The 18374-nt window shown below is 42.2% G+C and overlaps 2 protein-coding genes across 3 annotated transcripts in view; both read left to right on the top strand.

Annotated features, from left to right (window-relative positions):
• LOC144804257 (acyl-coenzyme A amino acid N-acyltransferase 1-like) overlaps nucleotides 1–18374 on the top strand; it is a 798906-nt gene that overhangs the window by 145856 nt on the left and 634676 nt on the right. The window lies entirely within an intron of this gene.
• Nucleotides 1–18374, top strand: part of LOC144804293 (bile acid-CoA:amino acid N-acyltransferase-like) — a 308023-nt gene that overhangs the window by 145901 nt on the left and 143748 nt on the right. Inside the window, exon 4 of one of the 2 annotated variants that reach the window (XM_078671907.1) lies at nucleotides 5182–5899. The exons of the other annotated variant lie outside the window; for it this stretch is intronic. Coding sequence (XP_078528033.1) covers nucleotides 5182–5778 — 597 coding nt within the window. The 3' untranslated portion in view covers nucleotides 5779–5899. Of the gene's footprint in view, nucleotides 1–5181; nucleotides 5900–18374 lie in introns of those variants that run through there. 2 annotated transcript variants of the gene reach the window in all.

Genomic DNA, 18374 nt, shown 5'->3' with positions numbered 1-18374 from the left:
AGGGAGAATAAACAGGGGGAGGGAGGGCCATGCAACGGAGAAAGGAGAGCGCGTGGAGAGGGAGAGATACGCGAGGGGGAAGAGGAGAGAAACTATGAGGGAGGAAGGGCATGGGCGAGTCAAAAGGCAGAAGAGACGAGGATGTGGCGCAACGGCCAGACCTCACGACTTTGGAGCTGGGGAACCAGCTCGGCGTCTGCAAAACATATGTGATTCTGGACAAATCACTTAATCTCCAAGTGTCTACGGCGCTGAGAAGAGGCAGATGCGGCCGGGCAGGGTGGAACCAGGGGGAGCAGGGAGAATAAACAGGGGGAGGGAGGGCCGTGCTGCGGAGAAAGGCGAGCGCGTGGAGTGGGAGAGATACGCGAGGGGGAAGAGGAGAGAGACTATGGGGGAAGGAAGGGCATGGGCAAGGCGAAAGGCAGAAGAGACGAGGATGTGGCGCAATGGCCAGAGCTTGCGACTTTGGAGCTGGGGAACCAGCTTGGCGTCTGCACAACATATTTGATTCTGTACAAATCACTTAATCTCCAAGTGTCTACCAAAAAACTAGAGAGGAGCGCTCCACACAACCACGTTTCTCCGAGGCTTGGCAGAAATGCCTCGGAGAAACACACGGTCATTTTCGGATTCGGGGGCGTGTTTTTTGCGTTCTGAGTGACGGATGACGTCACAGGGCGAAAGAACGCAAAAAACACCCCCTCGAATCCGAAAGAGACAGGGCTTGAATGGAGTGATGCCCCTCTCCTCAAATGGCTGGCCTCCATTTAGGAAGCCAGCCAATGGAGGAGAGGGGCGGGTTCAAGCCCCCCTAACCTAAAAACAGAAACTCTTCGGACTCCTCCCACTGCTTCGCAGTGCGACGGTCCTCAACCTAAAAAGGAAAAAAGAAAAAAGAGTGCCATCATCCGGACGTGTGAAATAATAAAGAAGAGAAGTATTTAAATCTAGGGGGTGAGTGTTTAAACCAAAGAATTCTTAAGAGACCAGATGTACCTTAAAGGTGAAGGAAAAGGGAGAATAAAACTCATGTGAGCTTAAATAGTGTGACATACTTATGTTTAAAAAAACAATGTCAGGGTAGATACTACAAAGGAACTAGTGCTGGCAAGCATTTAGATAGCAGTCGGACACCAAAAACGAGATGTTATCGTGATTGAACGTTCATTTTGTTAGTACTATTCAAACATCAAAGAAAAGATGCTGTCGTCGGGGGCCCCCAACCCTGCAGGGCGGTCTTGGCAAATGCGGAAGACAGCGATTTCCGCAGTAACAATCCAAACACAGAGTGCGCCAAAACCAGGTTCCTGGAAAAAGGTGCTTTTATTACTATTGGCTCAGGCGGTCACATGATAGAGGCACCTGACGCATTTCAGCTTTGTGCTTTTCTCAAAGGTGTGTCCTCTTAAAGTGCAATGTCCCAGTTATTCCTGAACACAACCCGTTCGAAGGCCACACTCAAAGTCCCATAATGCACCTTGTGAGACAGCGTATTCCATGTGTTCCCTTTATGAAGTTTTTAACTGCTCTCTCACCATCATGATGGTATCGGGTAAGTATGGCCGTACGGGAAAGAGGGCTGGTGCACTTCCACGTAGTTGCCCACAATGTCAATCAAGCACTGAGTCCAGGACCTGCTAAACAGAGGCGTGAGCCTCGCTCCGCTCCCTTTCTCGTAACCCATCACACAATCGCCGGCAATCTATTCAAACATATAGGGTTCTTGAAAAATTCAGATCATGCTGATAAGGGAAAGAATTAGATCAGTTTGAAGCAAATACAATACCTAGTCAAAATGTTCCCACGTCTTAGGATCAACAATAAGTTCATGTTTAAATTAATGATGAGTCATTTTAAAATCCAATATCTGCAAAAACCAGCATATTGTTTACAATATGTTCCAAACACATTTGAGTATGGCCTTAAAGAAAGCATTCACAAACATATGTATGGGAAGCAACATCTAATTTGGAATATTTGTAATCAATTTAGTTATGAATCTGTCCACAAATATATAATATTGTTTAATCCCTGATCAACCAACTGTCAGTTCTTAGTCGGCGATCTGTTTCATGTACAGGGCGGCAGTTCACTTGCTTACATAAGGCTGTTAAGGTCCAGAGCCTTGAGCGTAAGTTCCTCCGAAAACCTTAGGGATTCATATCCAGAATCAAGATCTATGGGTCGTTCATCTCCTTTTCTCCATGTGGGCTGATTGTGCCTTATGTTTTTTTTTCACCTTACCTAGATCTGTCTGCACCTGGAAAGATTTTGGAGGGAGGTAATGGAGATTTTGAAAAATTTTACTGGGATTTTCCTAGATAATTCCATAAAAATATATTTGCTTGGAATAGGTTGGCCCAGGGAAGGGCGGTGACAAAAGGCAGAATTGGGCTCCATTGAGTGTCTCGCAATGCACCAGAAGTGACTAAATGGAAAAAGGACTTAATTGAGTGGGCGCTTGCCGATATATTAAAATCAATGCACAGATGAAAAACTTACGGAGGACCTTGCAGTATGGAGTGAAATGTTAACCAGATGCATGGATCCCTCAAATATCTGTTGACCAGTCCTGATGGTGCTATGTTATGTTTGTTACAAGCTACGGAGTCTGAACTGTCCTTGTATTGTAGTCCTGTATGTGAGAAAACTTTAATAAACAGAGTTTTTATAAAAAAGGGTGTATCGAGTTTAGGCATCATGGATGTTGTTTAGAGGTCGTGAGGGGTCAGCAGATTAAAAGTATCTAGATATATTGTTTGACAATGTAAAATACATAAATCACTGAAATCAATACGACTCATAACCATTGCATTTACACCTTAGAAAATAAATAAGCATCCAAAAGCACATTCAATGAATTGACTTCTCTATAATAGTAAATGCCATTCATTCTAAAAAAATATCCATTAAACAGTATAAGTACATTGATTTCTCACTTATGGTATTCCATGAAAACGTTTTTCTATTAAATCACATTTAACTGGATTAAAGTCATTGGGCCTGACACTATCCTGGCTGCCACAATGAACACTGACCTGCACTTTTGGGGGAGGGATACCACCAATCAGAGATGCACAACATCTTGTGCCAAAAACATTCTGATAGGCTACTGTAAATGCAGAGTACCGTCAACTCTTCTGTAAATGGAATAGCTAATTTCTCTCTCTAGTTCGAATGAAAAACAGCCTAGGTGAAACTAAAAATGGTTAATTTTGGGATCTGTTATTAGTTTGTATTTTATTATCTTATGAAAACTTTATCTGGGTGATTGGATATTCAAAACTAATATATTTATAAAAGAATGGCCTAAAAACGTACTGTGCCCATTATTATTGCATATCCAATTTACACCATACCTTGAGCATTTTTGGTAAAAAAAATGAAATGTAAAGGTAATAATTTTAGTTTCTAGCAGAACTAAGAATTATATTGCTTTTATTCAACATTCTAATGACTGATTTGAGCCTTATTGAATTAATAGAGAGTTGTAGGTCAGGAAGAGGAAGTACTAGAATAAACACATTTTATGTTTTTAAAGAACTGAGTGGTGTTTATCACACTAAGGGCCCAATTACCTCCCGACCGCATCGTAATCTGCTATTCGGATTCCCTTCTGACCAAGCCATTTCAACGGGCTCGGTCCGAAGGGAATCTGATTCGGTTTGCCGAATGGCTTCCGACAGGCTCAGAGAGCCCATCTGAAAACCCTGCAGTAATCCCCCAGCTGGCTCTTTCCGGCCAAGGGATTACGGCAGCAGTTTCTCACTGCCATTTTATGCTGGCCTCTCCAGCACAGAAAGGCATTTGGAAACAGCTTTGGGGCCCCCAGCAGGGCCGCCATGGGTGCAAGGCCACTGAATGGCGGCCTATGGGGCATCTAGGGTGCCCCCCCTGTTGATTTCTGCACTTGTTGCCTGCCATGGGGTGCAGGGATAAACTGCAACTGTGCTCTTTTCAATGAGAGCATGCATTCCATTTGGAATGCAAGCTTTCAATGAAAAGAATAGGCATGCGACCGAACTCTGTCGCTTCCTAATTCCAGGGCTGGAACCCGTGACAGGAGGTCGTTCGGTTCCAGTTCCTGACCGATGTCGGACAGACTCTGGTCCATCCAACATCGGAATCGGGCCCTTAGGGTTGTTGTCATGCTTATGGTAAAAGTCTGTAAATAATTTTTTGTGTTGTCTGTGAAGAATTACAAAACAATGTTGGAAGACAAGAGAAGTTGTGACGTGACACAATATATGTCTCTAAGGGCCAGATGTAGGTAGTCAAATACGGGTCGGTAATAGACAAAATTTGGTAATTTCGGCCGTTACCAACCGGTATTTGGAAAATGAGATGTAGGTAGGCATTTTACCGATTCGGTAATTTACCGAATCGGTATTTTAAGGAATCGGTAAATTACCGATTCTTTAAAATACCGAATCGGTAAATTACCGATTTTGCTATGTAGGGAGCACTCAAATTAGTGCTTTTCGCATTTTAGGATTCGTTATTTACCACCAACTGCAAGTTGGTGGTAAATAATGAAAACCTTGGAAAAAGCATTTTTTGGCTTTTCCAACAGTGCCATGTTGCAGACATACATGCCCTTAGGGCTTGTATGTCTGCAACATGTGCACCCATACACAATTGAGGGGTGCAACAGGGTGTCAAAGTGACACCCTGCCACCCTTCAATGTTTCCCCCTTTTACCGAATCAGTATTTACCGATTCGGTAATTGGCATTCATTCCTATGGGCCTCCATGCCCATAGGAATGAATGGCAATTACCGAATCGGTAAATACCGATTCGGTAATTACCGACACTTACCGATTCGGTAATTGTCAAAGAAAAATTACCTACATCCCATTTACCTATTCTTAAAAACCGAATCGGTATGATTCGGTATTTAAGAGTAGGTAAATTGAGATTACCTACACCTGGCCCTAAGTCTTTTCTAAAGGCTCTTTGTAAATCCTCTTTTATGCGTGTTTTATTCCATGTGGTTAAATGACCACTGCTCCTTAAGTTTGCCACCTCATCCATGACTTCCACCTTTCAGTTGATGTCTTCAAATCAGGATGCTCAATCTCATATTCTGGCAATTATTTTATGATAAACCACTTGTTTCTGGCAGTAAAGCTAAAAAGACAATGGTATGTCCTAATCACAAATGAATTTGTTTTCAGGTCTTGGGTCCCACTGTTGGAGTGGTGGCGACCTGTAAAGGAGCGGAGATTGCCTTGGCCATGGCGACATTCCTAAAACAGGTGGGAGCCACGATCTGCATCAATGGTACTAACAACATCAATGGCATGACACTACGCTACCGGGACCTCTGCATTAAGGGTCCTGCTTATAGGATGGAGTTCACTCACATCACTGATTCTGGGGCGGTGGATGTGCATGATGCTTTTGTGGATCCAAGGGCACCAGAGCATCAGGACAGTCTGCTCCCCGTGGAGAGAGCCTTGGGTCCCATACTCTTCATCGTGGCTGGTGATGACAGAAACTACAACAGCAAACTGTATGCGGATGAGGCACTGGTGCGGATGAAAAAGAACGGGAAGACAAATGGTCACCTCCTGTTCTACCCAGGTGCTGGACACCTAATTGAGCCTCCGGGGTCCCCCCTTTGCAGAATATCCCACTTATCCAATTTTCCCAAGCCGTTGGTGTGGGGAGGGGAGTTGGAAGCTCATAGCAGGGCACAGGAAAATTCCTGGAAGGAGATACAACGCTTTCTCCATCACCACTTAGGACGCCTGATTTATAGCAAGCTGTGAAAGCCAATATATCTTTAAAGAAATAAAAAAATAAAAATGTGTAAGAGCATGATCTATTTCCTGGATGTTATACAACACAAAAACCAATAAAACAATATAATTTTCTCTTCACCCCTGAAAACAATTTCAGACGTGCGGTATTAATTTTGCTTCTATAATTGAGGGATGCATAAATGCACCAAAGATGGAAATTCATGAAACATGTTTGTGTCACTGTATCTGAACATGCACATGTGCAAAAGTCCAGGTTTCACACTCATGCAACAAAATGGGGTTAGATGTGTGAGCAGTTAGATGCTTATACCTACCGCTTTTAGTTGCACCAATCCAATCTTAGTTAAAGTATTAAGTGGAAGTCTCCAGGGGTGACTTCTTGCTTCAGTGTATTTGATTGTGCCAGGACGGTTCTTCACTGGTGTCGAGCAGAAGCACATCTGTAGGTGAGGGTGCACAGACATAATATCGACTCCACAATATCGAATGGACAAAATATCGAGTTTTAAATATCGTTTGGAGAAAATATCGACAGGACAGAATATCGACAGCCAAAATATCGTTTTTAAGGTAAGTGAAGTAATATCGACTGTAAGTAATATCGAAAGTAAAAAATATCTTTTTTTATATAATATGTAATTATTTATAATGTTTTTATGTCATAATATGTGTGAAAAGTGTCATTTTATGTTATAATTATTTTTATTTAATGATATTTTTTTAATTATTGTGTAATTTTATTCTGTAGCGGGTTGTGGGTTTATAGGGGAATAGGGTGGGAAGTAATTTAATTATAATTAATTAAATATGTAAATTTATTAATTGGTAGTAATAATTAATTAATTGGTAATTAAATATTATATGTTAATTATTTAAAATTTAATTGGTAATTAATTTAATTTAATTGATTAATTGCTAATTATGTAAATTAAAATAATGTATTTCCTGTAGCGGGTTGTGGGTTTATAGGGGAATAGGGTGGGAAGTAATTTAATTATTATTTATTAAATATGTAAATGTATTAATTGGTAGTAATATTTAATTAATTGGTAATTAAATAATATTTGTTAATTAATTAAAATGTAATTGGTAATTAATTTAATTTAATTGATTAATTGCTAAATATGTTAAATTAAAGGGGTATTTTTAGGGTTCAGGGTCAGTTTTTAGTTTTTGGGTAAAGGGGTATTTTTAGGGTTCAGGGTCAGTTTTTAGTTTTTGGGTAAAGAGGTATTTTTAGGGTTCAGGGTCAGTTTTTAGTTTTTGGGTAAAGGGGTATTTTTAGGGTTCTGGGTCAGTTTTTAGTTTTTGGGTAAAGGGGTATTTTAAGGGTTCAGGGTCAGTTTTTAGTTTTTGGGTAAAGGGGTATTTTTAGGGTTCAGGGTCAGTTTTTAGTTTTTGGGTAAAGGGGTATTTTAAGGGTTCAGGGTCAGTTTTTAGTTTTTGGGTAAAGGGGTATTTTTAGGGTTGAGGGTCAGTTTTTAGTTTTTGGGTAAAGGGGTATTTTTAGGGTTCAGGGTCAGTTTTTAGTTTTTGGGTAAAGGGGTATTTTAAGGGTTCAGGGTCAGTTTTTAGTTTTTGGGTAAAGGGGTATTTTTAGGGTTCAGGGTCAGTTTTTAGTTTTTGGGTAAAGGGGTATTTTTAGGGTTCAGGGTCAGTTTTGGGTTTTTGGGTAAAGGGGTATTTTTAGGGTTCAGGGTCAGTTTTTAGTTTTTGGGTAAAGGGGTATTTTTAGTGTTCAGGGTCAGTTTTTAGTTTTTTGGGTAAAGGGGTATTTTTAGGGTTCAGGGTCAGTTTTGGGTTTTTGGGTAAAGGATTTTTTTAGGGTTCAGGGTCAGTTTTGGGGTACAGGGGTACAGGGGTACAGTGTAAAAATAAAGTAAAATTAAATGTACATTCATTTAATTTAATGAAATTAAATTAAATTATATTTAAATAATTTTAAATAATTTAAATTAAAAAAAATTATTATATACTTACCAATACTTACGTTGTAATGGTAGTGCGTTGTAAAAGTTGCGTTGTAATGTCATATATCCACTGTTGCACTCTTTGCAGTGGGAATAGTAATTTTTACTCTTTTGTATTTGTACGTTAATAATATTGGCTATTATTTAATTACATTTTGTTACTATATATATATATGTTTTAAGAAATATGATTAAAAAAATATTATTTTTTTACTTTCATTAATTATTTAATTATTAAAAGGTATTTTAAGTATTGTTAATTATATTTTAGTAATTAATTTTTTATATTAATGTAATTAAACATTGTTTTTATTAAAGTCGATATTTTTTACAACTATATTTTTGTTAACGATATTTTGTACTCGATATTTTTGTACTTACCTGTTTGTACATACAAACTCGATATTTTGGTTGTAGATATTTTCTCGTCGATATTTTGGGTAGTCGATATTTTGGTAGTCGATATTATTTCAGTGATCCGTAGGTGAGTGTTAAACACCTTCCACAGACCTTAGACTAAGTTATCTAATATGTGGGTGCATCACTTAATAGCCATACGGCACCATCCACTTGCAGATTCAGCATGGAGCTTTTTGTGCAACCCTGGGCAAAAGTCCTCTCTGGATTACATGCTTGAGTATGATGACAGAAGATAGTCATAGGATAGCCATATGCATATTTTCACATCCATACATTATACAAATATGTTTGTCCTCCATAAAAAAATGTGTGTTGTTTTGATTCCTTCTTTAAAACATGTATGTCAACTGAGCACCTTCTCCTGATATTTAGTGACTGAATGACTAAATGCAGATAAGGGTCTTCTTTTCATGTAAAATATTATCCCCATTAGCCCCCAGCCACATCAACCAATCAATTAAGCAGCACTAGTACAGGGTAGCTTATCACCCGTGAGGGTATCCAGGTGTTGGGCTTTGGGTCTCAGTCAAAGAGCCACAGCCTTGAGTCCCGTCCTGAAATCTGTCAACCAGGATGATTTTCGAAGGTGGATTGTAATGGCGTTCCAGAATTTGTTAGCAAGGTGGGAGAAGGATCGTCCTCTGGTGCGGCAGAGGCATGATGTCTGTGCGAGGGTGAGGTGAAGCAGAGTGGAGGTTTGTGGTTGGTTGGTGGAGCTTCAGTGGTGGTTCATGTATGCCGGTCATTGGTCGTGGAGGGCTTTGTAGGCATGGGTCAGAAGCTTGAAGTGGCATCTTTTCTGGATGGGGAGCCGGTGAAGGTCTCTCAGGTGCTGCATGATGTGGATCCTTTTAGGCAGGTTGAGGATCCGTCTGGAGTATTCTCATGAGCCACATGCCCAGGAAAGTGTGGCTAGGAACCACCTTGCCTATATATTGTACTTGCTTCCCTTTCCTCTGATTCAAACACCAGCCTTAGGCTGATGTTTGCCCACAGATGTGGCATGACATCAACGTATCCGTCAGTGCCAAACCAATCCTGCTTTAATGTACCTAAAGAACTGGCTGCTTCTCCCATCACTCATTGGCAGAATGTTTGCCTTTGACCCTGAGACTATTGGCTCAGTTTACGCTGAATAACTGCCACAAAGTACACACATATTTAAATACTGATCAGATCCATTTCACCCACATCTCATTCAGAAGAGCCGTCAAGACTTTCCTCAACCCCAAAGCAGAAAGTAAATAAGCTGCTAACTTCTTTTCAGTGAGGTGTAAGGCAAGGTGTGCATTCATGATGTAACTGATGGCTCACATGCTACAACATTCTAACGGGCATCCATGACTTAAGCAAGTGAGTGACATCACAGGCAATGTGTGTGTGAGTCTAGCATCAATAACCTGAAAAATACTTGCAAAATATCCCTTCATATCCTGTTTTATCATTGTGTCTTGCACTAGTTTGCTGCTAGTATGACTGCTATGTCTGCTCATTCCCTTTCCATGGTCAGTTGCTCTCTAGTCCAAACCCTGACTGCCTGAAGGCATCTTCATGTATCCACATTAAGCTTCAAGCATGCTAAACGTTTCTGGCATGCTTGTGAGCAACTGAATAAATAGGATATTTCTTCCTTATCTTCCCCTACTCTACACTGATGTCAGTATATGTATGCATTGGGAAAGATGCACGGTGCAGCTGTGGTGAAAACACACCACCCAACTCATGTGAAGTATAAAGTAGATACAGGAGAGGTGTGTTTTCATGTTCCATTGGGTGCCAAATAAGAACCATGGCTGCATCAGAATTGTAAACTGGTCTGTAGGGGTGACTTCTGCATGTGTAAGAATCCCACGGGAAGAGCTAAGAGTTCTCACGAACAGCCAACGATGCTTACCACGAACGTCATCTTGAAGCAGCAGGGCTCTGACTACATGTATTTCGACCTGCTAAAGAGCAGTGTTGTTCTTGCCTGTGTTGTCTTACGTGTACTACAGAATAGTCGGCTCCATATTGAGGCTAAAACATTTTGAACTGTTTCCAAGCTTGACATGGCACACAGGTGTTGATTCAGAGACCAAAGGCAAGTGATAGTGTGGAATCTGTTTTAAAATGATAGTGTTTAATGTATTAGAAATCAAGCATATGCTAACAAAAGCCAAGTTCATGCTTTCTTCCATTTTGAATGTGACATCGTAATACACCACGTGATCACTGCCGCAGTTATTTTCCTTGCTGTAATAAAGAATCATGGGCTTACACAATCACGATGAACGGGACATAACTCATTAAGGGCAACCTGGCTTCCAAGACTGCGTCACATACTATGTGTCAAGTCATGTTAACTGAAAGGACTCTGCTAACATCTGAATCTAACAAAGTCGTAATATGAGGGAATCTTCGAATGTATTTTGTAGTAAAATGTTTTTTCTCGCTCGTTCCCCATTGGTGCCCATCCTGGGAACCTTGTTCTTGTATTAAAGGACTGTGTCTTTCATTCCTATTGAGAAGGCCACACCTTTATTTTAATGTGCTCGGGTCAATGAAATGAAAGGCATACTAGTCCTTACAAGGAGATAACAGACTAGGGGCCTCATTTATGAAAAGTGACGCATCGCTGCGTGAAAACAGCGATGCGTCACTTTTCATTACTCCCTCCTTGTGACACCAATGATGCTTCATATTTACTTTATGACACATCATGTCACAAGGAGTTACAGATACGTCAGTATTTCTGACTTATCTGTAGGCGCAAAAGTGACCCATTGCTGGAGTGTGTCACAAAAGTGACGCAACTCCAGCAATGTGTCTGCCTGCATCAGTCTTACGCCCGCTGTGAGACAGGCGTAAGATTTTGACGCATTTGAGTCCTAGAAGTGGTGCAGTGAAATCTCATAGATTTCATTGCATCACTTCCATGACCCTTTCTTGCGTCAATACGCCCCCCTTGCATACATTATACCTGGCGCAGGTATAATGTGGCGCAGGGGTTTACAAAGTGACGCATCTACCTAGATTCGTCTCTTTGTAAATATAGCGCACCAAGGCGCATTTTTTACGCCACTGGTGCGTCACAAAAAGTGACGCACCGGCGGCGTAAAAGTGACGCACAGCCTCATAAATGAGGCCAGAGGTGTCTACGTTCAATCAGAACACATGGCCAAGAATGTGATACAGTGAGGCTTAGACATGACTTATTGTTTAGGCAGAGTAGTCAAAACTAGCATGATGCTCCAACACCATGTGTGGATGTAATCTGCGGACGGAGACCTTCGTCTTATCTTAAAAATACAACTTCTGTCTCAATTTTTGCCTGCGGAAGGACACATTCATAATGTTCATGCTGGCCCAGGTTTTATATGTCCTAGATCCAGAATACTGGACGGTAGCACAAAACCTCCGGAACGCCTATTTCCATATTCCCATCTTGCAGGCCCTTGGTGCAACTTGCACTTCAAGGTGCACACCCAAGCATTTTTAGCTTGCTGTGCTTCCTTTCATCCTCAGCAGTGCCCCTTTGGTGTTGACAAAGGTAATGGAATTTATGTTATGTCGATTTGAAGGAGTGGTAATCACCTGTGAGGGTATCCACACACTTCAGCAGAAAGGTGAGAGGCCAGGTCTTCTGCTTCTTACGGAACTCAAGAAGTGAGGAGGAGGCTCTGATGTATTGAAAGAGTTTGTTCCAAGTTTTGTGTGCATTGTAGGTGAAAGCATATCCTCCTCCTTTGTTTTTGTAAATGCAGGGGTGTGTGCAAGTAAGAATGAGGCTGAGCGTGGCAGTCTGGCTAGCTGATGGAAGTGTATACAGCTATTCAGGTATGCTGGTCCGGTGTTGTGCAAAGTTTTTTTTATGTGCGAGTGAGGAGTTTGAATTGGCTTCCTTTGTGAATTGCCAGTTGAGCTCCCTAAAGTGAGTTGAGATGTGGGTGCATCGTGGGAGGTAGGGGGTGAGTCTTGCAGCAGTGTTTTCAATGGTCTGGAGTCTGTGCATGAGCTGTTTGGAGATTCCGGTGTAGAGTGTTTTGCTGTAGTTAGGTCTGCTGGTGTCGAGTGCTTGCATGATCGTTTGTCTGTTGTGGCAGCCATTTGAAGAGGTGGTTGCAGCATACCTTTGGAGGTTGTGTGTACCAGTTTTCACTGACCTCAACGACTGGCTGTTGAAGGTGGGCTTGCCACAGTCAGTCATGAACCACCTCCAGACGACAGCGAACCTCCTGATATCATTCTGGTTTGCTATGAAAGATCTCTTTCATCTGAGCCACCCTGGAAATGGTGCATTACCGTGCCTTCCCTCCAGATCAGCGAGACCAGGATATTGGGGGGTATGTTCTTGATGTTTCCGCCCTGATCCTGGATCTCAGTGAGGGTGGCTCTGAATTTTATTTTACTATTGGCCTCATGCAGTCTGCTTATCGACCATCTCAGCTGGCATATGCAGGCTCTGCAGTGAGATCTTGAGGTCTCAGCGGGCCTAGCGCCAAGGGAACCTGGCATGTCATTGGCAAAGTTTCAGAGGAGGCTGCTATAGATCTGCAGTGATGGCTGCTCAAGCACAATTGGACCAGTGTTCTTTGAAACTAACTCTTTTCCATCTATAAATGACCCACTTAGAGGTCCACATCCGAGGGGCGAGGACAGTGTCAAGACTGAAATTGATCAACCAACTAAATACTCCCTGTTAGATCTGGAGGACCTCTCCTCAATTACATAATAAAACACACATTCACAGATTTGAATACCACAAAATTGAATTACACAATAGTTTACAAAAATACATCTGGATTTAATTCTCTAATGTAATTTTTGAAAAAACTTACCATCACTTCTCAGTGCGCACTCCTTGTGACATACCTGATGCGTCATATTTATTGTATGACGCATCATGTCGCAAGGAGTTACAGATACGTCAGTATTTCTGACGTATCTGTATGGCGCGAAAGTGACGCATTGCTGGAGTGTGTCACAAAAGTGACACAACTCCAGCAATGCGTCCTTTCACATGGGGCAAGTATCATGTGAAAGGGCCTGCATCAGTCTTACGCCTGCTGTGAGGCAGGCGTAAGATATTGACGCAACAGCATCCTAGAAGTGACGCAGTGAAATCTCATAGATTTCACTGCATCACTTCCACAAGGCTTTTTGCGGAGGAACTCCCCCCTGCATACATTATACCTGACGCAGGTATATTGTAGCGCAAGGGTTTACAAAGTGACGCATCTGCTTACATGCGTCACTTTGTAAATAGTGCGCAACAGAAGGCATGTTTTACGCTTCCGATGCGTCACAAAAAGTGACGCATCAGAAGCGTAAAACTGACGCAATCCCTCATAAATGATGCCCCTAGAGCCTAATGCTATTTATAACCCCTTCACTAACTTAGTAGACAAAACCGCTAGAGCGTATCCCTGACTGTCGAGCATTTGCAATGGATCGCAGAGCATACCTTTAGAAACAGCAAGTTTGGCTGTTTGTTATGAGGGTTCTGCCACAGAAGGGCAGGTGCGTACTTCAGTCAAGGACATGAGTCCCAGCATGGCTGCTCCCAGCTCCTGCAGCTGTCTCTTCTCATCTGATTCTGGCAATAATCTTTAGAGCAAAGCCTTCTCCTATACAATGGTAAAAAAAGTGCGCACTTTTTAGGGATTTAGGGCCATATGTATCAACATACCCTTTTGCGATTTCTTAATAGCGATTTTTAAGGAATCGCTATTTAGAAATCGCAAAATTGTATGTATGTAGAAATTCCCTTTTTTTTAGCGATTTCTTAAAATTCCTTAATTGCGATTAGCAAATTGCTAATTGCAATTAAGGAATTATTTCCCATTCATTTCTATGGACCAGGAGGCCCATAGGAATGAATGTGAAATTATTCTCAATTTGCGGTTCGCAATTTGCTAATCACAAATTGAGAATAATTTCAAGGGTGCAGGGGTGTCCAAAGGACACCCCTTTTACACCCCTGAAATAAGCATGGGTAAACATGTGGTGCACATACATGCCCTAAGGGCATGTATGTGCATCACATGGCACTTTGAAAAATGCTGAAATGTGCATTTTTCAAAGAAATCGCAACTTACCACCAACTAGTAGTTGGTGGTAATTTGCGATTCCTTAAGGGCATTTTGCAAATTTTTTGGGCTTCATACATTGCATTTAAGGAATCTCAAAATGTGTGATTCCTTAAATGCAATTGCAAAATGAGGAATCGCAATTTTTGCGATTCCTTAGTTTGCATGAAGATTTGTGTGATACATACCATTTACCGAAAATGCATTCGCAAACGCCGAAATTCTGCGAATTTCGGCATTTGCGAACGCATTTGGGCTTGATACATATGGCCCTTAGCCACTTTTTCGAGCTAATGTTTAAAAACTAAAATCATAGTTAGAGACATTGTTGTTTCCTTAGTATAAACTATCACAAACTAATATATGTAAGCTTAACTCCACATATTTACATTTACAGACAGAACCATGATAGCCTGGAGCACTCCTAGAGTGTTGTGATGACACATGCATGAACATATGAGTAATCAAGTAAGAGGTCAGCCTACAATGAAGGGTTCCATTGTGAATATAAAAATAGAAATAGGAAATGTCTGCCCGCACTAGAGGCATGCATGTTTATCAGAGGTTTGCATGGAGAAGGAATCTCACACTTTCTAATGCAGTTACTACTAGGACTAGAAAGAAAAGAAAACTTGGAAAATAAATGTTTCTAGATGATATTCACTGTAGTGTTCACCAGGAGTGGCTCCTCCACTAGGGCGTGGGAGCGTCGCCCTACTGCTGTCTCGCAGTGCGAGAAAGCCAAAAAATAAAATGGTAATAACTTTTGGTTATTACCATTTTATGTTTCTTTCCACAATGCAGGCGAGCGGGTTGGCGGAGCTGACCTGGCAGGGTAGGAGTGGTTTGCCCATTCCTGGGTACGCATTACTGGTTTGGTTGGCCCGAGAAAACCAGTCATGCGTACTCTGCACTTTTGCATAGACAACATCCAATCCCCTACAGCCCCTGGCAGGACGGCGTCCCAACCAATCACAATGCTCCACTGGAGCGTTGTGATTGACGGAGGGGAGGGAGGCTGCCTGCTGCCTGCTTCCTGTTCCAGCCAGAGTCCGGAAAGCAGGAGCAGACTAAGCAGTGAAGGTAGAAAGGTAGGTTTTAATTTCTTTTTATTATTGAATCCCCTCCTCGCCCATCCCTCCCATCCCGCATGACCCCACGCCCACCCCACCATCCATGAGCCATGCCGACCGTGACTGGTGTTCACAATAGTTTTTCCTCCCTTCCTTTAATGTTACGTTAAAATCACACGCCATCTTTGAGAATACCCTCATTTCCCTGTGCCCAGTTGACGGCCAGTCACAGCTGCTAGTGAAAAGCTGAGGAGTTACTGAAGTCCTGTAATACAACCCCTGTCCCTGGAAGCATCCTGCAGCCTCGCTGGAAAAGAAGGTGGCTGGGAGAATGAAAAATAGAACAAGCATTGGCATAGCTAATAGGTTTCGCCTATATGACCAATCGGCTCACCAATAGTTTTTGGGATGCTGCACAGCATTGCACTTTGATGCTGTGCAGTGTGGCAAAAGTTTTTAAAAAAGAAAGCTTTTGACGTGGCTGCCTGCATCTTTTTGTAGGCATGTACACCACATATGAGCACACCTACAAAATGGCGCAGGTGCTTTTTTCTTTTTAGTTACCCCAAAACATCGCCTACCACATAAACCGTTCATACCACTAAACGTCCCCAATGTTAAATGTATATTCGGATTTTTCTTTAAAATTATCTTTCCTTTAAATTGTTTCTTTACATTTATTTACATTTCCTTAAAATTGTCTTTCCTTAAATATTGGTTTTCCATGATTTAGCTCCCTCCAATGTGGTTTCTCAGGTCATATTTTTCCATTAACCTACATACATTACTGTATCCCATACAAAGGCCATTTTTGGGTTGTTGTTTTCGTGTTAAGGATGGGTGGAGTTCAGGCGTTAAATGGGATTTTTAGGGTTCATGGATGGGCAGAGTTTAGGGCTGCGGAGAGTTTTTAAGGTTCAATGATGAGTAGAGTTTAGGGGTGGTGAGTACTTTTTAGAGTTCAGGCAAGGGGGAGTTTAGGTTGGTGAAGGATTTGTAGTGTTCAGGGGTGGATGGTGTTTAGAGGTGGTGAGGATTTATTACCCAACCCCAGAGTGCCGAAGCAGGGCTGGAGGCCTGTTATGCAGAAACACCCAGTGACCATCTTAAATTCTCTGTCAGGCTACCTGACAACCAGAGAGACCCAAGTAGCCAACAGGCAGCTCTTCTTAGTGGATTGCCATGGAGGAGAAACTGTGCAAGGCCGGATTAGATGGTCGACCCGAGGGAGTCTGTATGCGATCCCGAGCCCCCCAGTGGGCCCTGTACAGTTGGTTCTGCCCAGCTGTGCTATAGGGCGGGAGAAGGTGAAGTGTCAGAAGGGGGACAAACCGGCAATTTTCACTTAGTGGAGAGGATGGCCTATGGAGAGGAAGGCTTGAAAAAGGGTGAGAGGTGCAGCCCCCTTTCACAGAACTGGACATATGGCAAGTCCTTCACTGGAGAGTGGGCTGGCCAACTGTAGGGCTGGAGGACCATTGAGGGAGCAGAAGGGACACAGTCCCACCTCTGCCCTAAGGGAATGAGCAATGGGTCACACAACCACAATATGAGATTGGCTAGGGATTAGTACAGTAGACTAAACTCTCCTGGCACAAAAACGACCAAAGGGAAGTGGCTGGAGCTTAGTGGAGAGCCTCTGATGAAGCGGGTCACCCAGTTAGTCCACATCAGGAATTTTTGGCCACGTTTAGGTGTGACAAGAAATATTCCACTGCTTGATCAGATCTCATGGTCCTTCCTGAAATTAGCCTCAAGTCCCTGAGGAACACACCTGTGACAAGAGGTCCCCCTCGTGGATGGATCCATTTACTTCCTGGCAGAGAGTATGAACATATCATTGACCTTGCAAGACATTAAAAAGGATGTTCATATTACTGCTGGATTGCTGTGGTTGATCACGCTGGTGGTGGTTAGACTTCTGTCTGATTGGAGTGGGGGCTTACGAAAAGCCCATTGATACTCCTTTAGAAGCACCTGTACCTGTCTGGTGTTGATTTAGAGGATGGTGGCATGATGGGTAGGGATAAGGCATCCAAACCTCAACAGGCGACATCATAACACAACATACGACCCCACAGCCTCTCCCAGAAAGGATGACTAGGCAAACCGAAGCCCACAATATGAAGGAGCAGGAGAAAGATGTAGAGGACTCTCTTGGGCTGAAATAGTAGCGGGCATTCATGGCTTGCAAACTGACTGCGATAGTAAAACAGAAACAGTCTTGGTAGAGGTAATCCTACTACAGACGGACCGGTGAAAGATGGCTGAATGAGTTTGCACTGCTGAGGGCTTTGTTACTGACTTTCAGGCAGAGGTAAAGGTGTTGAAAGATTAGATGGTAAAAACACAAGCAGTGGTGAAAATCTTGAAAAGTAGGATGGAAGATGCTGAAAATCGCTCATATCAAAATAAATTTTCTTTCCTTGGCTTGACGTAGGGAAAGAGGGAGACAACACAGAAACATTTCTTGTGTGATGGATTCACCATGAAGCAAAACCACTGGGACTTTATGGAAAATATTTGGCGCAGTTTATCTGCACGACCTGCAAACCATTTGGGTATTCTCTGTTTTTATGACGACTTCATAATTACTGAACTATAGACCTCACAAGGTTGATACTCTTGGTCGTTTTTTGTGTGTGCCCTGTGGAAGTCTTGGGTGAATTCCACCATAAGACGAAACACGTGTTAGCTCGGTGGCTTTTGTGTTTTGGAAAAGAAAAGGAAAATAAGATGAAAAGATTGGGCACAAATAAACAACAAGAAAAACACGAGAAGAACACTGTGTGGACTAAAATTCTTCTTGCGTTAATATATGAGTTTTTCTCAGGACATGAGTTTGTGTTTTGTATGTCATATGGGTGTAGATTTCTCTACATCCATTTAAAAATGCTGGGTGGTCATTGTTCTATGCCCTTATGAGAAAATCTCATTAATGAATGTAGTGTATGACCAAGCTATTCAAGTGCGTCAAATTGTTCAATTGTACCCCACTGCCTGTTAGTCTGATAAGGTGTTGCTTATAATCAGGTCGCTCCAGTCGCGTTTCTAGTTCCCAGTGTTCCCGC

Source organism: Lissotriton helveticus, chromosome 1_2, assembly GCF_964261635.1.
Source record: "Lissotriton helveticus chromosome 1_2, aLisHel1.1, whole genome shotgun sequence".
NCBI lineage: Eukaryota > Metazoa > Chordata > Amphibia > Caudata > Salamandridae > Lissotriton > Lissotriton helveticus.
This window is presented reverse-complemented; position numbering and strand designations above follow the sequence as displayed.